We start from the raw sequence: 25,325 nt of genomic DNA, 5'->3' as shown, positions 1-25,325 counted from the left end.
CCCCCCCCCCTCCCCCCACTTAACAAGCTGTGACGTCTTAGTGAAATAGGGCATTTAACAACAAATTATAAATTTTTTTACAGCATATAAACAGAGAATAATTACTGGTTGATAATGAGGCTTTTAAGATCCATAACTCCTCTCTGTGTTTTGGAAAACATACAGACATGTCCTTCGCAGGTTCGTCCATCCGGAGACTCTACACTTGCCAAGTTGATGACGATCCCCTCCCCTAGTGAGTTAATTTTGTCAAACATTTCCATCATTTCGATTTCGTTGCCTTTAATGTTGGGGATTTTGAGGAGAGCAGAGGAGGGGAACCCCTTGACTGCCATGTGGGGGGCGATCAATAGCAGTGTTGTACTTCCATTGATCCTGGGATTGACATCTACTACAAAGTGCCCCTCTTTACTGGTCAAAACATCGATTCCAACGACCCCAAAGTAGCCATTCTTGTGTAGATATTCTCTAACAGGCGTCACAGTTCTCAAGAAGGTCTCTTTGAGGTATTCCTGCTCGTTCCAGTCAACGTATCCCCCGTTCCAACTAAAGTCCTCGGTAACCGCCTGCTTGGAGCAACCAAGCCAACGAATTTCACCAGTTTTGAACAGATAAAACTGAACACAGTAATTTCCCGTTAACTCTTCAATGACTTCAGAGATACTTGGATCAAAGCATCGTGCCTCATCTTTCAATTTATGGATAATTTTCTCTGCTTCATTCATTGTTTTGGCCATGTAGGTCCCTCTTCCCGACAGCCCATGGCTTGCTTTGATCATACACGGCACGGTATAGTCATTCACACTCATGTGGATTGGGCAACTGGCACCCATTTCTGGGATGGTATTCTTGTTGAGCATCTTGTGATGAACATCTGGATCGACACCATGTTTTCCTCTCGCAAGCCACTGCAAGGGATATAGAGTAACAAACTTACTATCACCAGTGTCCTCGGTAACTAAGTCACGAGTATCAGCATCAGGAAAGAATGGCAGCCACTTTCTCCAGTGTTTCTTCAACTGTTCCCCTGGTTTATATCGCACGAGAATCGGCAGTTCGTTCCCTGCAATTAGACACAGTTGGATTGGCTTTAGCCGCTCTATGTAAAATAGAGGCCAGGGTGGGAAATCATGAATAAAATATCGCTCATCGTTCAGGAACTTTGCCTTGGGATTAAAGGAGGATGGTCTCTCGGGCAGAATGTAACCATTTGGCAGATCCTGTACGTACAGACTCCCTAAGGTGAGTACATCAGAGGACTCGGTCTCTGATCCGTCCAACAAAGTTTCGCCATCGACAACTTGTTTTTCGAGAACAATTTGATTATGTAATGGGTCTTGGACTATTTGCATCGCTTCCATTTGACAGCCAAGAAGCCACGAGTCACCTGGAAGAAAATGGAGGTGCCTTTAGATTTATGAAATAAATAAAAAATGAATCAAATGAATCAAAACGAAATTGATTTAAATAAATAGAATAAAATAAGATAGAATGTATTGATAGAATAGAATAGAATAGAATAGAATAGGAAAGGAATGGGATGGGATAGAATATAGAATAAGTCATCACATGTAGTAAGGGGAATAGAATAGAAGTAATTCAAATCAGACTTGCTTGCCTACTAATAACAGTCTAGAAACTCTAGTGAGAGATTACCGTTTTGTCTATTATTGCCATACACGATGTCTCACAAATTTCTCTAGCTGTCTTGGCAGACAGCTTCTAAAAATACACCCACTCAGATGCCTTGACAGATGTTTTTTGATAAGAAAAATATATGCATACCAGACAGAATTGTTTTGGATCAAATTAAAATCCCTTTCTAATGCAATACAAACTGTCATTGGTTGTGCAAATATTTAGTGTTTTAGTTTATTTTGACAAACTGATTCTAGCGCAAGTATTGGAATTTTTAGCTTATAACAATATTTTCTTTTATGAGTTGCTTTGAAATGACATAAATTGAATACATTTTGCAATTGCCCCTGAAAAATCCTCAGTTTCCGAGCCATAAAAAAATCGTAAAAAACACAGTGTGAAAAATACTTGAATCTCAAAGCTCTTTACTTCCTGGTTTGTTTAAAATTTCAATAAATGTGCATAAAAGCTGATACTTTCTGTATGTATAATAACTTGTTGAGATGATCCATCTAGTTTGGTGGCAACGACGGTGGTAGTGGCTTATAAATCTCGCTTTTGATTGGTTAAAAACCATAAACATTGCCTTTAAAAATGCATTACAAAACCATTAAAGCTTTATACAATTAGAAAGTATTAACAAATATGGCGGCTTTTTGTTTTCTTTTGCCTGACGGCTCTTGAAATACTAATTACGTCACGAGTACAGTATTCCGGTAAAACAGGTTCTTGTAATATTTCGCCGTCATCAAATGTTAAGCTTCGGTAGACAGTTCGTCGATGGGTCATATCCCATTTGTGGGTTTTGCTTTTAATTAGCCTTAAAAATCACACTAACAGTATGAAATATTCTTATTCAAACGTAGAAATACCAGTCTCACAGTAATCATAAGACTTACATTGTATTTACACTGTAACACGAAAACCATTTACGGCAAAACTTAAGCTTAAATAAATCGCAAAATATGAAAAGAAATGCTAGATTTTCGGGGGTATTCTCTTGGCTGCAAAAATATTGAAGCTACTCTAGTTCTTGAGAAAGTCGAGCCCGTACCCATAACTATAATTGCGAGTGAATTTAGGGATATTGTTTTTAACTCGGTCGAAGTTTTACGTCCCGTTTGCCATACCGGCCGCCGGATTTCTTAACAGTTTGGTTTTTCAGTATTATTTTTTCTTCAAAATCGACCAATTTTCATTAAAGATTCTTAATACATAGATTGTATTGGAGTCACCTGAAAAATAAAGAATGTAAATGTTTTAGAATCATTACCTTAGAGAGAAAATAATCTGACTACTTTCTTGCTTGGCTTCCAACGTGCTTTGAATCATGTCTTGTGCGATCAAAGCAGTGGCGTAAACAAGGGATCTTGCAGGGGGGGGGGGTGTGCACAGAACCAAAATAATAAAAAAAAGAAAAAAGAAAAAAGAAAAAGAAAAAAAGAAAGAAAAAGAGATCCAAAATAAAATAAAAACATTTACATGTAATTTTAAAGCAAATGGAGATAGATGAGCGGACCTTAAGCTTTTATGGGGGGGAGGAGTGCACGTGCACCCTGTGCTCCCCCCCCCCCCCTGGTTACGGTCCTGCAAAGGAAATAAGTAAGACATATAAACCAGTTTGAAACTTGTTTGTCGCGTTGGTGAGACTTACGCTTACAAAACTTGTATTGAAAACCGGTTTTTTCCTATTTATTAGACTAGACATTTCCGATTTAGCGCTTTCGCGATGAGGTTTAGCAGGGCGTCCTGGGTTTAGTCTTCCCCACAGCTGCTTTCAGTGTCGTCACGCAACGTACGCAACGCTTTCTCCCCTGAGAAAGTGGCTGTGGGGGAGACTAGATGCAACAGCTTTCATCAGAATTGGTTTATTAAAAGGTCGGGAAGCTATAATCGAATACCCTGCAAATGATATGCAGTTGTCGGAACTGTTTGAAGAACGACGCTACAACAATAGATTTCATGGTCATTAAGTATGTGCATATGATTTGCGGGGTATTCTATAAGTATACGGTTTAGAAGCAGACTTCCTACTATTTTTATAACAAACACGACACTTTTTAGTTTGAATGACATGTTTCGGCAGTATTTATTAAACGTCTGCCATCTTCAGATTTTATAATATCGTGATGCAGATTGCACAATGTATAAATACCTATGTGATGAACCAGTAAATAATTGATGGCGGTGGGGGATTGGCAGGAATTTTGGTTGCATGATTTTTTGTGTACAGTTGGATATTTTTCTTCTAGCAGAAGAGGTTGCACAATATATATATATATTTTTTGAGGTTTAAGTGTAGTAGTCACCAGCTAGTAAGAAATAAGATAGAGAGAGAGTTTCCAACCTTCTCTTATTTCTTACTGGTGGGGGAAAAAAATCTTAAAACGGGCTAAATTCAAAAAATAACCACGCAGTTCAAAAGAAAAGCTATTTCTCAATGATCGGGTAAACTTTCGAGGCTTTATTTAACGTTCCAATGATTTTATTGAAATTTTTGATGAATCTCCATACATTTCCTTATAGCAGGACACCACAGAAACCAAGCTTGGGCTACCTGTGGTAAGGCTTCTTTGATTTTAAGTTGGACGGTAGATGAGGCCTGATCTATAATTGTGAAACATTCTTCAGAACATGTGAGAGAACAATTTTCTGAGCTTCGTAGGTGTTTGTGAATATGTAAAGCTTTATCAGAATGTAGGAGCTCCTTTACTCTAATACAAAACTGTCGGGTTGATTCCCCAATGTAACAGGCTCCACGACCTGCGCATGTAAATTTATAAATAATACTAGAGTGAAGTCCTTTGGGAATGAGATCTTTCGTGCTAAAAAAGCTCCCAATTTTGCAAGATGAAAATGCTAATCTGATGTTGATGTCTTTACGATAATTGTTGGCAATGTTATTTAAGCGTTTTTGAACAATATTCGAGAACTTGCCGATATATGGCTGTTTATAGTAAAAGAGATTGAGATCCTGTTTGTTACTGGAAATACTGTTTTCGTTATCTACAAATTTGGTGACTCTAGAGTAATGATTTCGTGTATTAATTTAGATGGAAATGCATTTTTCTTAGAATGTTAATGAGTAAATCAATGTCGTTATTGAACCCTAAACAATCGTTGCAAATGAAGTATCATCTGCATAGCGCGAGTTCATCAACTCTCGTCATCCCAACATTCGACTTACCTTGGAAACGGAAACTGATCATAAATTACCCTTTTTGATGTATACATAGACAACTCCGGAACTCATGTCAGCACGTCAGTTTTCCGTAAGAAAACAAATACTGGATTACTCACTAGTTTTTCTAGCTTCACACCCATTGTTTACCGGGGAGGGGGGGTACTCCCCTACATTTGCTATACGGGTATGTACCGCCCTATAGAGTATGGTTTTTTGGCTTTTGGGTCTGGGGTAGGGTATCATTTTTTGACATTCTGTCTGGGATAGGGTATCATTTTTGTCTGGTATAGGGTTAACGATTTGGTCATTTTTGTCTGGCGAATAGACTACGCTTTCTGCCGGCACAAAAACAATAAAAACGTTAGTAAATATTGATTGCAATCTATTGAATAACCGTATTTTCCTTCTTTTAGTCTGGGATAGGGTGTACAATTCTTAGTTTTAGTCTGGGGTAGGATATGTAAAATCAAAATTTTAGGTCTGGGATAGGGTCAGGGTTTTGAGGTCCTGGCGGCACACCCCTATCCAAGTTGGGGTGGTAAACCCCCCCCCCCCCCCCCTCCGGGTTGTTTACAAATTGGGGTTAGTTAACAAAAACTCTGGTAGATAGGACTCTTAACAACTCTCAACCCGACATTTTTGAACTAGAGTAAAGGAGCACCTACATTCTGATAAAGCATCACATATTCACGAACATACGGGGACACCACAAATGAAACATCTCACACTGTAAACAAAATAAATTGCGCACAAAAAATGAAAATAATAATGCGAATAAAAAAATCGCACTGCAAACAAAAGTAAAAATCGCACTGCAAACAAAAGTAAAAATCGCACTGCAAACGAAAGTAAAAATCGCACTGCAAACAAAAGTAAAAATCGCACTGCAAACAAAAGTAAAAATCGCACTGCAAACAAAAGTAAAAATCGCACTGCAAACAAAAGTAAAAATCGCACTGCAAACAAAAAAAAATCTCTGCGCGCGCATAGCTTACCAGCGGTAGAAAACTGTGGGCTCAAGGTTCCTCGTGTATTCCAAGATGGCCGGCGCCAACACTGGAAGTACTACTGAGCGTTCTTTGGAAGAAGGGATAAGAAAAAACGATCCAAGAAGAAATTTCACGTGCTTTAGTTGGTAATTCCATGCCATTATCCAGTCATCTTTCGAGCACAAGCACTGCGGGTAGCTCACAAACCGAAACCATGACTTTTCAGCAGTGCTTACACAAGAGTGAAAAAGCAAGGCAAGAAGATTTTATCTCAAAGCCCAAGAAGAAATTAAGATTGAGCAAAGCTACTTCAAAACTTTAGCAAAATCTAGTTACTACATACATTTTCTTATAAAAGTGTAGGGGGAAGGGGGAGGGGAGAGGGGAGGGAGAGGGGAGGGAGAAGGGGTCAGTGGTAATCTCTATGATGTTGCAAGAACAATCCTCATCCTGTTTGAATTTCCTTTGACCGCCATGGAACAATTTCTTGTCTATAGTAATTTCTTTTAAGTGATCAAATGAGCGGTTTCCTGGTCATGGAAAATAAGTTAATTGTTTACGGTCAGAAAGGCTCTTCTTATAGAAGAAGAAGAAGAAGAAAAAAGGAGAAAACAGTAGAAAGGTAAGGTAACGGCGCGTGACAATCACTCTGGCTGGATGAATTTTCAATCATGTCTCACATGGACCATAGTGACCAAAAGAGTTTTTAACAAAAGGAAAATATTGAACTCGTTGGTCTTAGTTGGTCATAGCTAGGGGTTAATCACACACGGTCTAGTGGCCAACTAACCTCTCCCTTATGCTTCGGCTGACCTTCGTGATCAGTCACTAGATAGCGGTTTAGGGGCCGAAAGTCTCCAGCACAGCCTCATATGCTTCCATCTGCTATATTGCGCTTCAGATACACCGTAATAATAGATCGATTTAGAGAGGACAAGAGTAATCCTAAGCTTACATACGCTTCAAGGTGGCATCGAAGAGGGTTTTGCTAACAATATATAAATATTTTCCGGCCGGCGGCAAAGAAAATAGAGTTAGTAGACCGGTGAAAACTCTCTATCAAAATGGATGGCCCGATGCTCGAGCAGCAAATTCTTTTAGGTCACATGAAACTTGTACTTTTAAACCAAACCACTTAGATACGATTATTTACAATTTAAGTTTACATTCAATGTTCTAAATCTTTTAGACCTAGGCATTTGTATACTTGTTGTGAATCTCATAAATAATTCAAATTGATTAGTTAAGTTTGCGTTAAATTTGACTAACAAATATTATTCAGAAATATTTACATACATGTACACCGCCTACGTCTGCACGAAGTTTAATTGATGTGTCTGTCATCACTTCCCCAACTTGTTTCCAGTCGATGGCTTGTTTTTACCGATAAACTGATTTGTTGAAAATCATTATTGAAAAAGGTAAAGAAATTAAGCTTTAATTTTAACAATTACGATTCACTTAGAACACATGCACCAACAGACGAGCCACATTACCGTAGAAACCTTCAAGACCATCTAACCCTTGCATATTGAAATGTTATCATGACGATTATTACGACTTAAGAGTTTTGTGATCAGAAAATTCAGCTATTGAACTCTTAAGACAGATATCTTGAAATGGCGAAGGTCAAAATGCAGTGTAATTCTTGTTTTGATTGTCCTTCGCCACTGCTATTTTTCTAGACCACAAGTAGTTTATACTCAGACAAGTCTTCATGGTATGACATCTGCTGTTAAGCTACGCAAATGATACAAACTCCTTTCGTTTTTTAAACGAAGTGACTTTATTAACAGGGTTTGTTTTTTACCACGATGTAGTTCTTGCTTAGATCATAAGCAAATCATAGATTATTGCTCATAATGATACGGTGTAATGTGTTTATGGCTCAGTGAGTCCTTTGTTATGGTCACCCTGTGGCTAACGAGATCACCAAACCACTACTTCAAATGACCACCCAACTAGATTTGTACAAAAACGATGTGGTAAGCACACACTCAGTAAATCTTAATTGTACCAAGCCAAACACATATGTTAAACAGGAAAGAAATTGGAGTAAAAAGTATGACAGAATTGAAGGCAGATTTGCCAACTTATTTTACATAATTCAATAGCTTTCGTAAGACCATAGGCATGCATCTTGAACAAAGAAGACAAATATCTCCTTTGAATAGAACCTTTGCCAAAGACTGTCGCAAATTCAAAAAAGTTGAAATTATACTGAGTGAATACCAGCACTAGAACTGAATAGAACCTTTACTTTGGTAACCCTACAAAGATATATTATGTCAGGTTTGTATGAGTGGGGGTCACATGACGATTTGTCCGGGTTTCAACTAAAGTTTTCTCGGACGATATTACCATATATCATAACACCTGAATGAATCTTTGTAAGGTTACTGAGTGTTCTTTCTAGTGCTTGTATTGCTTTTAATTTGGCTCATTTGAATTTGCTACCTCTGTTTTGGTAAAGAGTATCCTGATTGGCAAACTAACTGCAGATTCACGGTACGAAATACTGAAATACCTCACACCATTTCTAGTTTTGAAAAGCAGTTAATAATAACGGTGAAAACAAGGACAGCTTTAAAGTAAAGAAATTACCAGTACATCTGTAGCAGACGATGGAAGTTTTCAACTTTTTCCATCCCCTGAAAAAAAAATTTACGCTAGTCAAAACACGAATAAAACGCAAGACTGTAAGTTAATGAATTTAATATGATAGGAACTTCTTTCTTTCTTTAGAGGATGTTCGTAACACATCTCACCAAAAATATTATGAAACGAAAAATATATTTTCATCGTCTTGTTTGTTTATTGGCACTAACTTGGCTACCGTCTTTTGTTTGCTAAGTTTTTCGGGGAATCTTTGAAGCCGATGAGTGAAAACCTTGGAGTATTCTTTATGCTTTATATGACATCTTGGCAGCCTCTAGACGTCGTGGTTTTGGAAGGAAAATTAATAAATTATAATAATATAAATATTAATAACAATGTTATTATATTACTAACTTGGCTGCCTGTCACTGGAGATTGAAACTACCTGTCTATTAAGCCCCAAAGGCCAAATGCATGGGTTATGAGGTACCATGAGGACGAACAGCGTCTAATTGTTTTAGTCTAAACTCACTAGTCGGCCGAAGAAATGGATACAAACAATTTTGAAATTAAATTAAAAACTCGAGTTAGCTGCCATTGTTCGCTAACAGAACGCAGGATTCGTGAAATAAAGAAACTAAAATATATCTTACATTTGGGTTTCTCTGACGTATTTTTTTCATTCTTAGATGTCGCTTTGCAACAGTTCGGCGTCACCCCACCCACGTGACGGACCGTGGGCGTGGTTTGTGTGTTTCGCTACCATGATGATCAATTGTCTACTGTTCGGGTATCTGCTAAGTTTTGGTGTTTTGTTACCCGTGCTCAGTGATCATTTTGGAGCGAGCAGGGGTACCACAGGTAAAAGAAAAAATCAAAGCAAATAAGTTAGGGCAAGGCTAACTCCCAGATAAAACCCTGAAACAACCTCTGGGCTGATCTAAGCCAGGGCACGGCTAACTCACAGATTCCCCCTTGAAACAATCTCTGGGCCAATCTAAGTCAGGGCTTGGCTAACTCACAGATCGAACCCTGAAACAACATCTGGGCTGATCTAAGCCAGGGCATGGCTAACTCACAGATCCACCCCTGAAACAATTTCTGGGCTGATCTAAGTCGACGCATGGCTGACTCACAGATTGAACCCTGAAACAACACGCACGTGATGCCGAGTCTGGGAATTTAACCCAAGACGCTCGAGAATGGAAACGAGCATTACAACTACACCACAGCACTTTGCAAACGAAACTATAGCTTGCAAGGAAGCTGAAAGACTTCTGCATCATCTTGTCCTACACTACTTTCCTTTCCCCCAAGATATTAATCCAGTCTCTCACCTATTTATTTTTTTGATTCCTTCTAGCTTGGATCGGTTCTATGCAAGTCGGTTTTGCTTTCCTCTGTGGTCCTTTGGTGGTAAAGATTATAGAACATTTCGGCGAGCGAACTGTTATGATTTGCAGCGGTCTATGCAATGCTGCTTTCTTGATTGTCAGCTCCTATGTCGAGAATATCTACATCCTCTACTTCTCGCACGGAATGCTTCTTGGCTTGAGCTCCTGTTTCTGCATAAACACCTTCATGATTATCCTAAGGAAATACTTCAGGAAGAATCTTTCAATAGCGATAGGAATCACCACGTCTGGTTCCAGTCTCGGAGTCCTTGTTTTAGGGCCTGTCTTACAAGTCTTGATTGACAGTTTTGGTTGGAGAGGCACCTTACGAATCATGACTAGTGTCATGTTTCTCATAAGTGCGCTAGGTGTCTCCTTTGATCCGAATGTAGAGGTAGACGCGCCAGACAAAAAGTTTGCTACTCGTGATATAGAGATTAATGGACGAAAGTCGAGGTACTCGGGGATAATAGATTGTTCTGTGTGGAGAAGTACGAAGTATATCGTTGGTTCGATCTCAGTATTTTTGACGTTTTTTGGACTTTATGTTCCAACGATTCACCTGGTAAGGAAACTACGTTCTATTGAATATTATAGATTAAGCTTTAAAGTTCAAGTGTGGATCCATGAATTTTTGAGAGTGGGGTACAAACGTTGAGAAGGGAGGGGGGGGGGGGGGGGAGGATCCAATCGTATACTTCATACACAGTTTACTTCAAACCTGTGGCAAAATGTCCCTACCCTACGACATGGTTGCTATGTCCCTACCCTACGACATGGTTGCTATGACCCTACCCTACGACATGGTTGCTATGAAACCGTACTTACTCGGACTATTCACGAATTCGCTTGACTGATCACGAAACAATGGTTTCAAGTCGAGGTTTGACTTGATGAATAAAAGAATCAAGTTCACTCTCAACTTCAAGTCATCGCTACGTGGTCATCCAAGCGAATTTTGGAAAGGTCCATTTTCGTTCATGAGAAAAGCGTCCATTTTTCCCCCCACAGGTTCGTTTTGCAAAAGAGAATGGAATACCTGGATCCAAGGCTTCTCTCCTTTTCATTTACATCGGAGTGTGTTCGACTATTATTCGCGTCGTCATCGGCAAAGCCCTGGACAAAGGATGGCTTAGTTCCCTTCACGCTCTTCAACTGTCTTCGTTCGTTGTCGGAATTGCTTTAATACTATTGACTCAAGCTAAAATCTATACTCATTTCATCGTGTTTTCTATATTCTTTGGATTTGGCAATGGTGCCTTTGTAACAACTCAATGTGTCTTCTTTTTAACTTGTTTTACTGATTTAAGGAAAGCTTCTGCGAGTTTTAGCATTGGAATGATGACGTCATCCATCGCTCTGTTCTCCGGAGCCCCAACTGCAGGTAAGTTAAGGCGCGATTACGCGAAGCAATTTTTCTTTGCAACTTGTCTCGCTGTTGTCTCGCTACGGCGTTGCGCTACATGTTGCATGGAACATCGCGAAAAGTGGAATTCGTTTCTACTTTTGGCAATGATTGAGTCTCCGTTAAAATGACGCTTGCATTTGAAAAAAAACTTTTTAGGCTGTTTGTAGTACACTTGCACACTTGCTGATAGTGTGTAAGTAAAAGTTTAAATTATTGTCGGTGTAATTGATAAGTTTTCCTATTTTTCCCCAGGATTTATCGCAGATTGCTTCCAGTCATATATTCCCGCCTTCTTCATTACTGGTGGTATTGTGATATTTGCTGGTGTATTGCCATTCTTCCTTCGAAACGAGGACAAATCGATTGAACCAGCAACTGAAGTTAGATCAAAACTAATTGGATCAAGACTGGCAAATGCAGACTCGTTGCTAGAAATCGTGGAGGTTTGATCTCCAGGGTCTCCAAGCGAGTTAAGTTAGCGCAGTTGACTTTTGTGAACGATTTGCTCTTAAACGAGGCTGCGCGACCAAGACTTACGCATGCCACCACAGGAAGCCCAAGTGGTAGGCTAATAAAATGATTCCGGCAAAATCTTTCAATAAATTCAAAACTAGCAAAAAATAAATAAATAATAATGCAGTTATCTAAGACTATTTCAGTATATATTCTCTTGAAAGACTATTTATAAAGCAAAGACTTACTTTTTTTTCCCAAGATGGGCCGTATGCCGCACGAATTACGTCATCGTTTGGTGGTATGTACCGGACAGAGCAGGACGGCCGCGCTGGATGAACACACCAATCATCCGTATACTAGAAAATATATATTGCTCTATGCGTTTGCTTGATTTTACCATTCGTTTGTACTCTTTATCACTCTATATTGGCCTTTCCGGGTGGGGGGTGGGGGTTGTCAATTAATTAATGTACATCCCCCACCCTCCACCCCAGGCGATAAAAATGACCGGTCGCTTAGCCTGGTTAGACCGCCCAAAGAGAGGTTAAAGAATGCTGTTATTTTCTTTCTTACTTTACTGGATGACTTACTGTCAAAGGTAGTCACTGCATAATGAGTTTTAGAGCCGGAATATACCAATACACCAATGCGTGAACGTAGAGATTATAACTTGCTGAAAGTCATCTATAAAGCCATTAACTCAGAGCACTGGCCTAACTACGTTGCACTGGAAGTTCGCAAACCATCAAGAACTTTACGTCAAAGTTCCACCTTGAATTTGGTCAGACCATTGGAAAAGGGAACTTTTCAAGATATCGCCTCAGAACTGTTCAATAATTTGCAAAATAATATAAAAGACATTTCTAGTTATAGTTTATATTGTTCTAAAGTGAAAGCAGAGCTAAAGAAGCGATATGACATTACTTGATTTTTATTAATTAATTTATCTTTCACCTGATTGATGGATATTGGTGCTGCGCTGCTGTACCCTGGGCAATTATTGGGTCGTGGCATTTGGGACAGTTTTCTCTTTGTCTGTTGCCCCGAATATCTCGACCTGGGGTGGTTGCTTGGGGGCGGTGGGCGTAGCCCCAGTATCTTCAGTTTTTGTCCTTTTTATTTATGTATAATAATTGTCTAGCTTAGAATAATCCAATAGTAATTATGTCAATCTTATTTCTTATTATGTCTAATTTATTTTATAGCTTCATAGTTTATCGTAAATTTATCTTGTGTGTATGTTATTGTAAATTAGATAGTTTTATCAATAGGAGAAGAGCCACCTAGTGGATTCTATTGATTAAACCATTATTATTATTATTATTATTATTATTATCATTAATATACGTTTTTTATTGGGGAGGGGAGGGTTGGGAATTCACAGTGCACATTTATAGCAGTGCCCCTTTCAATCAGTAAGAAAGTCATGACCCTCCTATTAAGTCAACAAGGGAACAGCTCTCGTCAGAATGAGAGGTATGACCACCCAATTAGATTCTTACTGATGACCCTCCCCTCTAAAGTCCCTCCCTTCCCCCTCCCCCTCTAATCTCCCCCCCCCCCCCCCCCCCAGCATAAAAAACGTACCTTCCCTAATTTATTTGCATTTGGCTTTTTCACTGAAGATATCCGGATCTTCTCAAAATCTAAAACAAGTATATGTGACCCGAACTGAATTTTACGTTGGCGGCAAAAGCGTGTATAAAGTCATGCATATTCTCACCCAGGTCTCAAGTTGCTTGTATATGAATCTCCAAATTGGATTCCCTGTGTTTTTGACAGCGGTTCAGTAAACGCGTGAACAAAAAAAATAACAACTTTGATCAGTCAGGATTTGCCAGATCACTTAGAGAAGGATTTTCTACTAAAACAAGGAATCTTGGTAAGACTGTAAACCTCATTTTTCTACTTATCTATTGATTCTTTGAAATTCTTATATACTTCGTCTTCAAATTGTGTGATTTCAGAGAGCGAAGACTAGGTTCATTTTAGTGCTGACGTCAACGAGCGCACGCTCTTTCCGTTGGTCGTTTTGATCACTAAAAAACGAGAAGTTTTTATCGTTCTCAGTATTGTAAAAAACAAATTTACATCACTTTTGTATTAGTCTGTCCTCATATTGACTATAAATTTCGTCATCACATTGTCAAAGTAGTATGCAAAGATTGACTACGCCTCGTGGATCTACGCTACTTTGACGATGTGATGACGCAATTTCTCGTCAATGAGATGACAGACACATAAAAAACTGATGTAAATTTGTTGATGCATGTTGCTAAGCAAAAGAATATCACGTGACTGATATGCCCATACGATATTTTTTTACAGCATTTTGTAATGGGTTGTTCTCTCTTCCGCACTGGAGGTGCACCACACAAGCAGGACGGACCATGGGCATGGGTAATATTATCCTGTGTGTTCCTGACAACCTGGTTGAGTGGAGGGATTGGTTATAGTTTTGGGGTGTATCTACCGATCTTGATGAAGGAGTTCGGTGAGAGTCGAGAAAGAGCAGGTGCGTACGTAGATGATTATGATGATCAATGATTATGATAATCATGGCTGCTAGTGGTATCATATATGTTATGTAATAATGATATATAGAGAGAGATACACAGGGATAAACTTAACCATTTCTCCTGTAAGGTATTGCTACCACCATCTTGACCAAAAGATAACAAATGATTTCACTTTACCTTTATTCCTTCGTTACTACGTATTCCAAACAGTATTAATCTCCACTAAATTCCATTGAATACTTTCCTGACCTGAAATAAAGAAGTCAATTGTTGGATTATTTTCAACTGCAAATATAAAAAATACTATTTACTACTAAAATTTACGATTTAATTTTTAAAATTCTTTGCCTTTTCTATTCATAGCGCTCGTTGGATCCCTGAATTTCGCCGTCTTTCTCTGTCTAATTGTCGTGTCAAGTCATCTATGTCACAAATGCGGCTGCCAAGTCATCTGCGCCATCGGTCATGCCTTGTCAGCGGCAGGATTCGTCCTCAGTTCCCTCCCGCATAGTATAATCCCTATGTATTTCAGTCACAGCCTCCTGAGTGCTTTCGGGAGCAGTTGTATACAGGGCTCAGGTTTTCTTATCATTGGGATGTATTTCAAAAGGCGCCGCTCTCTCGCGGTCGGCATTGTTGCAAGCGCGGTAGGAGTAGGAGCGATCTGCTGGGGACCACTTACTCAGTACCTCCTTAAAATAATGGAATGGAGGAACATTTTCCGTCTGATCGCTGGCCTTTTCGTTTTGATGTCATTCTTGACCTTATTCTATGACCCCAATGTTGAAACGCCCACCAGTTCAACAGAAGAAAAACCTCAAGTCGCTAATCGCGGGAAAAGAATATTGGATGTATTTGACACGTCGATATGGAGAGTTCCCTTGTATACCATCGCTGTATTGTCCAATATGGTAGCTTGTTTTGGTCACCACACAGCGCAGATACATGTGGTTAGGATCCTTGACTATGTTTTGATGTACTTGAGCTTCTCCTTCCATTCCTTTGCTTTGCTTTGCTTTGCTTTGCTTTGCTTTGCTTTGCTTTGCTTTGCTTTCCTCTTTCCTTTCCTCTTTCCTTGTCTTTTCTTTTTACATATGGTATTTACCACATGTTCTAATAAAGTTTCAAAAAAGTCTACCTTTATTAATGCGCATGTCTTTCTTCGCAGATAAAATTTGCCAACGAAATCGGTATAGGCGCATTACCGGCCGCTACACTTTTCGTCTTTTTCGGAGGAACTTCGGTAATCACTCGGGTCATCGCCGGGCGTCTTTGTGACGTAAGCTTCATCAGACCAAACCACGTGAACCAAGCTGCAGAAATAGTCAGCGGGATCTCAACTATTCTCCTTACACAAGCAGCTACGTACACGCACCTTGTCATCTTCTCCATCTTCTACGGAATGGCCGACGGAACGTTTCGGACGACTTTGAATATTCTGTTTCTTGATAGTGTGGGTGTTGAACGAATGGCTTCTGCTTTTGGGCAGGCAAACATGGCGATATCAGTCTTTGCTGGCGCTGGCCCTGCTGTAGCGGGTAAGAAAACTAACGGATATTGTTATACATTGTACTCGCTATCTCGATTCTGATTGACCCAGAGAAACTTGATTCGCGCCAAAACTCGCGCGCTTGCCACTTCCTCTTCCCCAGTTCCTGTACTCTTGCTCCGCCTTATTACAACGATATACAGGCGGCTATAAAAACTACGAACTTCTCCAAAAGGTTTTGAAGTAGCTGCCAATTTTCGAAAGACGTATCTACATTTAGTTTTTTTTGGTGGCAGCCATGTTGGCTGACAAAGCAAGATAATCTCTATAAATTCAACTAAGATGGCGGCGGCTATAACACAAGCAATATACCTTTTTTTACAGGTGCCATCGCTGATCATTACGATTCCTACATTCCTGCCTTTTACATAGCAGGGTCTATCACGCTGCTAGGGTCTTTTATCTATTCTCTTCTCCTTTGTTGGAGAAGTAACGGGGAGACGAATAGAAGAATGATAGCTGCCCCAAATGACAATGTACTTGAGAAATCTCACACCAATGGTGCCTGCGATGTTCAAGACAATGAACTAGTATTCCAGAAAAGAGAAACGTGTTCTGTCCCAAATAAAGATGTGATGGAGAAATCTCACACTAATAATGCCATTGATGTTCAAGACACTCACTTGTAAAAAATTTTTTCTTAATTAAAAGTTCAAATGTGAAATTAAGAATCTGTTTATTGGCTTAAAGGTTTTCACTTTCTGATCATGGTGTAATGGGTTAACATAAAGCGTTTAAAGTTCAGTAAAAACTCCCAGTTTAAATGCACAGAGTTTTTTGGGCTCAAGTTCTGAATCATTATACCAATGTAGAGACATTGTACGAGTCTCAAAACATGTCAGCTGTTCGCTGATTTATTGGCCTCGATGGCATTTTTCTAGGCCTTTAGTGACGTGCTTGTAATCCTTTCCTTTTGACTATCCTTTTAGCTTACGTCATGAGTAAGCCCTGAATAAACAGCTTAGAGAAGGAAATTAAATACACTAAGTCTTTACTTACTTCTGTCTTTTAATTGCATTGGCCCATCTTTTTCTCTTCTAGATTTCTATAATATTATGATCTCTTTTTCACACCTATTTTAGCGATAACTAAAAACAAATAAAAGTACATTCAGTATTTTGTCAATGTTAGAATGTAACGCCAGATCTGTGACTCGATGTGCCTGTCAGTAATGCAATCCAAGACAGGCCATTTTTTTAAGTTTCAAGTTTCCACTGTGTCATGATTGTGCTAGAGTTTGCAGAGAGGCCAAGGTAGATGGATTATCAGCAGAACGCTGGCAAACTCCCCAAACTACAGTACCTTGATTTAGGTGGGTATCTGTTCTATTATATTTTGACTTCATATATAAGGATTGTAAATATAGCCAGCCTCGTTTAAGCTACAGACCAAGATTTGATAGACACCCTTTACTAGTACACATCGATTTATATTATTTTTAAGGAAAGCGTCTCGTCTCTGTAGGAATTAATTGACTTCAAAGACGAAATTCTACTAATTAACCGTGCAATGTATGCTTCATTTTAGATTGGTATTTATATTCGACGAAACAGTTGATGCCTTCAAAAAAGCTGGTCTTTTCTTGTTGGACCGGCTGATAGGTAACTAGTATTGTATATTGGCTGTAATTAGATTATTTCTTCCAAATCGTGACTATTATAGAACACTAACGAAGTTGGAATTGAAGCTGTTTCATTGATATCTGGGATATTTAGAGTCAAATTCTGATAAAATGCATTGAAATTATTCCAGAATTGCTTTGTATTAATCATAGAAAGGCCTTGTGAAATATATATATATATGGCCAAGGGTCAAGTATCATCGCACGTAGGTTGCCAAGTTGATAATAATCAGTTAAACATTTGCATAGTATTATCATAAATAATGAATCGTTATTGATACTCATTTATGCACCTATTTCAAAAAACGTTGTCATTGCCAAAGGCGATAGGTCATTCCGACATGGAAATGGTTTCGTTGAGTACGAAGAACATTGAATCAGTCTCTACACTAGAAACACGAGTCATTCCAGCTATTGGATCTTGGAATGACCTATCTCCTATCGCTTTTCGCCTATTGGCTGTCGCCTTTGACAATAGCGTTTACTGAAATAAGTGTATATCGTAATAAGTTGGCAATAAATCAATGTAACCACCCCCGACCCCCCTCTCCCCTCAACCCCCTTTCCTATGGAACAACCTAAACAGTTTTGTTTTTCATTCATAATAGGCCATCGTTGTCCATACCTCTATGGAAACTGTCTTCTGCTGACAGGACAAAATCATGACTTGTTCCACGTTTCCATGCCTTCCGGGCCAAAACAGACCTCCTCACAAACAAGATGGCCCGTGGTCCTGGGTCGTGCTGTTGAGTTCAGTGATACAAAACTGGCTCGGCCCTGGGTTTGCGCGAAGCTTTGGGGTGTTTCTTCCAGTGCTAATGAAAGAATTTAACGAAGGGAGAGATAAAATAGGTATGGAAACACCATATACTGCATGACATGACCATATAAGGAATTGCAACACCAAATAAGGCATGACAACAAGCATATACGGCATTGCAAGCATTATAGAAGGTATTGCATTGCCATATAAAGCATGGCCAAAATCATATTAGGTTTGGTAACACCATTTAAGGCATGAAAACATCATATAAGGTATGCACTATAACACGTGTTCTATATATATATATATATATATAGCAACCCCATATATGTTATAAGGCATGCATAATAACACGTACTATTTATAGCAACCCCATATATGGTACAAGGTATGCACAATAACACGTACTATTTATAGCAACCCCATATATGGTATAAAGCATGCATAATAACTCCTACTATATATAGCAACCCTATATATGGTGTAAGGCATGTAAAATAACACATACTATATATAGCAACGCCATGCCACAATGATATATGGTATAAGGCATGCATATTAACACGTACTATATATAGCAAGGCCATTTATTGGTATACTATATATTAGTATAATATACATTGGTATACATTTATCAACACCAGTTTGAAACTGTAACACCATTGAGGGCGACAGCTAACTACATCCACATAAATAAACCGATACCCTGTTTTTATTTTTCATTGTTCTGCTTTCAGCACTGATTGGTTCTGTTTCATCCGGAACGACGTTCCTCATGACTGTTTTCACAAGTTGGCTTTGCGGCCATTTTGGAGGTCAGCTCATTTGTGGACTAGGTTTCGTCATCATGATAGTAAGCCTGATTCTCTCATCTCTCATATACAACGTGAACGCCATGTTCTTCACCTTTAGTCTGTTATTGGCGTTCGGACTCAGTTTTGTAGTCACGTCAAATATTTTGTTTACCGTGAAGTACTTTAAGAAGCGACGTTCTCTGGCGTTGGGTGTTAATAGTGCTGGTGTTGGGGTTGGAGTCATGACAGTACCGATCATCATGCAATACCTCTTGGATGTACTTGGATGGAGGAATTTATATCGTGTTCTCAGTGGCACCTTTGTCTTATTTGGTTTCACGGCTTTGGTCTTCGATCCAAATGTCGAGGAAGAATCGCATGACGGGAATGAGGAAACCGCTGACTCCCCAAATCAAACACGCGTAAAAAAAGTTTTCAGCTTGCGCAGCATGTTTGACTTGTCCGTGTGGAAAGTACCCAAATTTACAATTTCCGTTATTTCGATTGCGATAGCTTCATTTGGAGTCTATAATCCAGTCTTTCATTTGGTAAGTGAGCATGCAACCCTCTAGAATATAATATTCAAATTATTATTGGATTTTTCAATTCGTTCTTCGCTTTCAATCTTTGGTTAATGTATCAAAAAATAAATTCAAATCTCGAGACGATAAAAAATGTTGAACTGTCAAATTAGAGTAACATTAACCAATCAACGATTAGCTCTATCAAGACATTCCAACGAGCTGGACCAACTGCTAAACACGAACTCATACATGTTTGTTGCGGCTCGTTAAAACTTGAATTGAAACGACCAAATATCCAATAATGAACTGGATTTAAGCTAGGGAGGCACTCTGGATCGTTAGTCAGGGCAAAGTGAAGTATGTGGGGAATAATGAATGGGGAGGGAGGGTGGGAGGGAGTAAGGAAGGGGGAGGGAGGGAGTAAGGGAAGGAAAGATAGGGAAGGGAAGGGACAAAGTGGTATACCAGAAAACGCATCCAGTGTTATAATCATAGATATTAATTTTTTAAAGGTAAAATTCTCAGAAGAAATAGGAATATCAGCAGCAAAAGCCTCAACGCTCTATACCTTTCTAGGGCTGACTTCCATTATCTCACGGGTCATCAGCGGTCGTTTGTCTGACTTCTCAAGAATCGATCCAAGCCTTGTCAACATGTCTGCTGAGATTCTTGGTGCTGTCGGTCTCTTCGTTCTTCCTTTTGCCAAGACATATGGTCACATGGTGGCATTTACTTGTGTACACGGTCTTGTTGATGGCACGTTTCGCACAACCACCACCGTTCTTCTTACTAGTAGTGTTATTCAATCCAAAGCGTCGTCTGCATTTGGTCAAGGTTATTCAATGACGGCACCGTTTTTTGTGGCTGGTCCAGCTGTGGCTGGTAAGAATTATTTTCGTCTTCATCACGCCTCACATAATGGATATTACCTTTCTCACCACACCACACAACACCACAACTTACCACACCACACCACACCACACCACACCACACCTCATCTCACAACATCTCATCATCTTAATTATCTCATCTAACTACAACACTTCTCATCTGGCTCACCTCACGTCACATCATCTTGCAGCACCTCTCCACCTGTCATCTCCGCACACCACACCACACTTCTCATCTCATCCCTCACCACCGCACCAAACTCCCCATTCACGTTTCATCTCATCATGCTACACCACACCACGCCTCGTCTCATCTCCCCAGACTACACTTCACCTCATACAACACCTGACCTCAACTCATGTCATGTCATCTTTTTTCTCCACATTCTCTCTTTCTTTTTCCATCTAATTTTTCTTCACATTCTCATCATAATATCTATTCCACAGGACTACTAGCTGATACCTCGGGGACCTACAAATCCGCCTTTTTCATGAGTGGAGTTGTTCTCTTAGTGGCTGCAGCAATCCATATTATACCGGCATGCATTGCGCTAAGAAACAGAACACGTGAAATTTGCTTGGAACCTGCTTTTAAGGAAACGATCCCCTTACCATGTGTTAGCACTGCTTATCGTGAAAGAACAGAAAGTTTGAAGAAGAATGATTTCTCACAAGTGAATGTTGCCTTTGATGGATAATAATACAATTTACATCGTATCGGCCCGATATCCTGACTTGTATGATTCTTAAAACAAAAGAATTTCTCATTGCGTGCTCAACTGTAATACAGCTAATTTGTATTTGAATTAATTTACATGGATTTGGCGTGCAAAAAACTTATGACATTGCATGTTTATAGTCGGGTTCAAAACGTACTAGAAGCACGGAACCGGCTCAGATCGAAAGAATGCTGAGAAATAACATAAATATCTTCTCGTTATCTATTATTTGCGACACACAGTCGTGTTGATAATCTTTAATGAGGGAAACCTACTCACTAAGCGTGGTTTTCAGTAGTGCCCAGTCGATATGAAACAAGTGTTAAAAGTCTACATGTTCTCTTTCAGTACAATGGACTCTCAAAAATGTCTCGAATGCGAGACTAATATGAAAATACAAAAGAAAGCACCCTTTTACTTGATGGAATTTGTGGCATTTCTTTTGTATTTGCAAGCCTCGCATGAGAAACTAGGGTTCATTTATGAATATCCCACGAGTTGTATCTTTAGGTGATCAAACGATGATTTTGAGTTTCCCTGCTAGCAAAGCCTATTTTCTTTTGTTTTGGTGGAGTGAGGAAAATAGACTCTGACGATGTAGGACGTTATACTTGTCGCGCCTGCGTGGCGTAACTTAGCAACGCTGTCATGATTTTGACTGCCGCTCTCGTCAAACAACGTTTGGCGCCACGGTGTGTTACATTTGCTCATGCGCACTACATGTACCCGGTTAAAAACCGGTTTTATTCATTTAAACTGGTTTTGTTCGTCCACAATCGTGGACGGCGGTGTATCAAAGGAATCGCTCTACATCGGCAGAGTCTCTTTCCTCCCCGCCTAAAAGAATGGGAAAAACCTTACGCCCAAGCTATTAAAATGTTTTATTATATGACCGTGAATCTTAGAGCCTGGACACTAGCAAATCGAGCAATCTGATTGGATAGATTCTCCGGTATTAACCGGTCCGATCGCATATTAATCTTGCGGCAAAAACATTTTGTCCTTTTCAATGAAAAGTGGTCATATAATAAAACTCTTATCAACCGAGCTTGGTCGGTCTGTACATTCCGACCTCGGTCAATATTATACCGTACAGACCTCCCGCTCGGTTAATAAGATCTAAATATTCAAAGAAATCGTTCAAAGTAGAGATTCTTTAGTACATGACGATCATTTGGAACACAGATGCGACTGTTCCGATAACAACTATCGCGATTCCAAGCGCCAAAATAAAAAAATCCACAATAATGGTGACTATACTCAACTCACCCGCCCTTAGTTTTAAATGAAACAAACACGGTAGAATAAGACCTAAGATAGATTTAAGATTCCCACTTATTGCTATCAGAACGGCGTAGCGAGGAATCAGTAGCGCGAAAAATAAAGAACTTACTATCAATGAAATGCGCGAGATTATGTACCAGCGGCGGTCCGAAACAACGAAAGTGTAGTTTGAAAATAACGACGTCTCAACGGTATGAATAAGCGCTATCCCTGCGAACGGGTAACAAAGTAGTGAATAGATCAAGAGAAGAGTATTAACGGTGATAAGAATACCTGGGGGTAAGCTATTGCTAATGATCTCATTAATATTACCGTAATACGAAAAGAATCCATTAATTGCAAATGTGGTTCGGAGTACAGCACAGAGTACGTAGGTGACTTTAAGCATGGTATCAAACTTGGTTTTATCATCCATCCCTTCTTCAATCACTGGTAGCGCTCCATGGGCGACGTAGCTGTGAGTAATGATACTTATCGCTAAAGGAACTCCCTCGAGGTTCCATAATGGAAGAACCTTGAAGTCCCAAGGTTGGTTGTTGAAGAACCCATAACCTGTGATGACGACAATGGGGGAGAAGAGTGTTGTAATGCTCAAGATATTTATCCATGACACGTGGGCCAAGCTGCGCACGAACACCGTTGGAAGGGCCAGAATAGTTGCAATGATGATCCATTCGCGTTCCGACCTGTCGAGGAAGTTAAGTACGTGGGATAGAAGAGATGCACTGAGTACAATACATGAAGAAGCGGACAATGCCAACTGTATTATCTGTATGGTAACTGTTAGTATCCCAGCTTTACCAGGCCAGCACGCTTCCCCGATTTCTCTGTACGATGAATGGACGCGTATTTTACGCCTGTAGTAAGATCTCTCGTACATACACTCGATTAGAATCTTTCCCGTATAAGAACATATAAACGGGACTAATACTAATGCGATGATAGCTAGAACTCCTCCCTTTGATATGACGTAAGGAAGAGCAAGAAGACCAGATCCCACTAGACCAGAGAGGAGATTCAAAACTGCTTCGTTTGTTGGTATGTTTTTGTGCTCAGTGTCTTCGTGTTCTGTTGACGAATCGGTTATGAAGACTTCATCATCGTCTTCAGAGAGCAGCATAGCAAAGGGCCACTTTTCGTATGCTTCTTCAGCCCGGTTGCAATCATTGCTACCCATTGTCCTTTGAAAGAACACGACCGAAGATTTCGTACCAAGATTTTCAGCGAGAAAATTAGATTGAAAAACGCTCTATCTGACGCTGAACTAACAATTATTGCGCGCTTCTAATCATAATAATGGTGTTCTAAATTTCCCGGGAAAATTAAATAAATTATTGTGCATGACTAGCTAATTTTCGTGACCTCAGGGTGTCACGCTTTATTTAGGTAATTTCACCAACTTTCTCATACTATAATATTTCATGAGTAAACCAGCCAATCAAAGGGCTATTTTTTGGGTCACATGATGTTACTTGAAACCTGCTAAAGTCCGTGAAAGGACTGAATTAATCTTGTCCTTGGACTGGATCAAAATTAATTCAGTTCAGGGACATATCTGTCCCTTAGTCTTTCAATTCTAAACAAATAACCTCCCGAATAATTAATGAGTATGAGAAGTCATTTCAAAGCCTCCAAATTGGACTGGACGGGATTTCAAGTCCTTGCAATTAGATACAGTCCGATGCATTAATCGAGACTGAACTAATCGATCACCCATATGGTCGTAGACGGGAGCTCTAAGACACCATGTCAAGTATAGACATTGGTCACTTTCAATGTCATGGAATCTTAAGCCCCGTTTACACTGGCGATTTTTGCTGCGATTTTTGCTGCGATTTTTGCTGCGATTTTTGCTGCGATTTTTGTGGCAATTTTCGGAAATATGAAATCTTTTGTCTCATCCTTCAAAAGAGACATTCGTCTAGGAAAATCTTGGTGAAATACACTTTACAAGTAAATTCTTTACTATTATTTATTATGGACCAAATCGCAAAAAAAATCGCAGCAAATATCGCCGCAAAAATCGCTAGTGTAAATGGGGCTTTAGACATGCAGAAGGCGAGACAGGAGTTACAATAACTTGTGAAGTAACGCTTTCCCTCTTGAATCCTATAAAAATGCTTGCACATCTGGGAGAAAATACTGTATAAATATCAAACTTCTTCGAAAAAATAAGCCTTAAAACAAACATTGAAAACAAGAAAAACAATTGAAATAATAATATTAATAATAGCAAAAAGTTAGTTACTTTTGGGAGTTTATTATTCTTAAAATATCTTTTCTGTTCGCCAAAATAATGAAGTGAAACCATCTCTCGTTAACCAACAGAATGTAATCTAGAAATTTCGGTGTGGCAGCGTGTGATACATGGTATATTGGTTACACGACACGACACCTATAGCAGAGGATAAAATACCATCCTCTTCAATTGGCAAACATACATTGTTCCATCATAATGAATTAAGACACGCAGGACTGAGGACAACAATATTCACCTTCTTAAAACGTTGTCGTTCTAAATTTGATTGTTTCATTATGACCAACCCTGAACGTCCAATCAGACTCAGTGAAAGCAAAAATTTTTGTTTAAATATGTACATATATTTACTTTGTCATACAGTAATTCACGCTTGATCTGTCTTAATTATTGTTGAAAATGATGACAGGATATCATCGAAACGTCCATCAATTCTTGCGTTTATTTTCTTAGTCAAAAAAAAAAAAATCGATTTAGATTTAATCAAAAGTTTATCTGTTCAAAAACACAGACAGATGTGATTGGCATTTCAGTGTCCGAGTTTCCATAGTAACCCTAGCCTAAAGTAATTCATTTGCTAGATGACCAATCAGAAGTGTTGATTATTTTTGCCTCGTCAAATTATTTTAAGTGGTTATCAGTTAAATTAAATATTGCGAATTATTGCTGAAAATAGTGACTGGATTTTTTAAAATGTGGTGGTGATCAAGGCGAGGGGGACTATCTTTGCTATGTCTA

General features: G+C 39.2%; 4 protein-coding genes across 4 annotated transcripts; 2 read left to right on the top strand and 2 right to left on the bottom strand.

Annotated features, from left to right (window-relative positions):
- Positions 1-14: 14 nt before the first annotated feature.
- On the bottom strand, positions 15-2,990 carry LOC116303233 (uncharacterized). The gene is made up of 2 exons (XM_031712773.2): positions 2,912-2,990; positions 15-1,387 (listed from the first exon to the last, which is right to left on the bottom strand). The coding sequence occupies exon 2, from the start codon at positions 1,359-1,361 to the stop codon at positions 102-104; it is 1,260 nt and encodes a 419-aa protein (XP_031568633.1). The 5' UTR covers positions 1,362-1,387; positions 2,912-2,990; the 3' UTR covers positions 15-101.
- A 4,109-nt stretch (positions 2,991-7,099) lies between these two features.
- LOC116303669 (monocarboxylate transporter 10) lies at positions 7,100-12,945 on the top strand. The gene is made up of 5 exons (XM_031713287.2): positions 7,100-7,232; positions 9,099-9,270; positions 9,773-10,368; positions 10,815-11,187; positions 11,464-12,945. The coding sequence occupies exons 2-5, from the start codon at positions 9,099-9,101 to the stop codon at positions 11,658-11,660; spliced, it is 1,338 nt and encodes a 445-aa protein (XP_031569147.2). The 5' UTR covers positions 7,100-7,232; the 3' UTR covers positions 11,661-12,945.
- Positions 12,946-13,430: 485 nt separating this feature from the next.
- LOC116302939 (uncharacterized) lies at positions 13,431-22,310 on the top strand. The gene is made up of 10 exons (XM_089023998.1): positions 13,431-13,549; positions 13,996-14,182; positions 14,550-15,136; positions 15,355-15,724; positions 16,060-16,360; positions 17,263-17,266; positions 18,010-18,208; positions 18,857-19,461; positions 19,950-20,319; positions 20,775-22,310. The coding sequence occupies exons 2-10, from the start codon at positions 14,005-14,007 to the stop codon at positions 21,023-21,025; spliced, it is 2,865 nt and encodes a 954-aa protein (XP_088880124.1). The 5' UTR covers positions 13,431-13,549; positions 13,996-14,004; the 3' UTR covers positions 21,026-22,310.
- On the bottom strand, positions 21,289-24,833 carry LOC116302484 (vesicular inhibitory amino acid transporter-like). The gene has a single exon (XM_031711824.2). The coding sequence runs from the start codon at positions 23,505-23,507 to the stop codon at positions 22,203-22,205; it is 1,305 nt and encodes a 434-aa protein (XP_031567684.1). The 5' UTR covers positions 23,508-24,833; the 3' UTR covers positions 21,289-22,202.
- Positions 24,834-25,325: the final 492 nt, after the last annotated feature.

Source organism: Actinia tenebrosa, unplaced genomic scaffold (genome assembly GCF_029948245.1).
Source record: "Actinia tenebrosa isolate PJP-AT-01 unplaced genomic scaffold, QUT_ActTen_1.0 PGA_scaffold8__29_contigs__length_14323225, whole genome shotgun sequence".
Taxonomy (NCBI): domain Eukaryota; kingdom Metazoa; phylum Cnidaria; class Anthozoa; order Actiniaria; family Actiniidae; genus Actinia; species Actinia tenebrosa.
This window is presented reverse-complemented; position numbering and strand designations above follow the sequence as displayed.

Coding starts and splice junctions, on each gene's coding strand:
- LOC116303233 (XM_031712773.2), bottom strand. CDS start 1,361: ATGGAAGCGATGCAAATAGTCCAAGACCCATTACATAATCAAATTGTT.
- LOC116303669 (XM_031713287.2), top strand. CDS start 9,099: ATGTCGCTTTGCAACAGTTCGGCGTCACCCCACCCACGTGACGGACCG. Junction 9,271..9,772: donor AGCGAGCAGGGGTACCACAG/GTAAAAGAAAAA, acceptor GATTCCTTCTAG/CTTGGATCGGTTCTATGCAA. Junction 10,369..10,814: donor ATGTTCCAACGATTCACCTG/GTAAGGAAACTA, acceptor TTCCCCCCACAG/GTTCGTTTTGCAAAAGAGAA.
- LOC116302939 (XM_089023998.1), top strand. CDS start 14,005: ATGGGTTGTTCTCTCTTCCGCACTGGAGGTGCACCACACAAGCAGGAC. Junction 15,137..15,354: donor ACACAGCGCAGATACATGTG/GTTAGGATCCTT, acceptor CTTTCTTCGCAG/ATAAAATTTGCCAACGAAAT. Junction 18,209..18,856: donor CGAAGGGAGAGATAAAATAG/GTATGGAAACAC, acceptor TTCTGCTTTCAG/CACTGATTGGTTCTGTTTCA.
- LOC116302484 (XM_031711824.2), bottom strand. CDS start 23,507: ATGGGTAGCAATGATTGCAACCGGGCTGAAGAAGCATACGAAAAGTGG.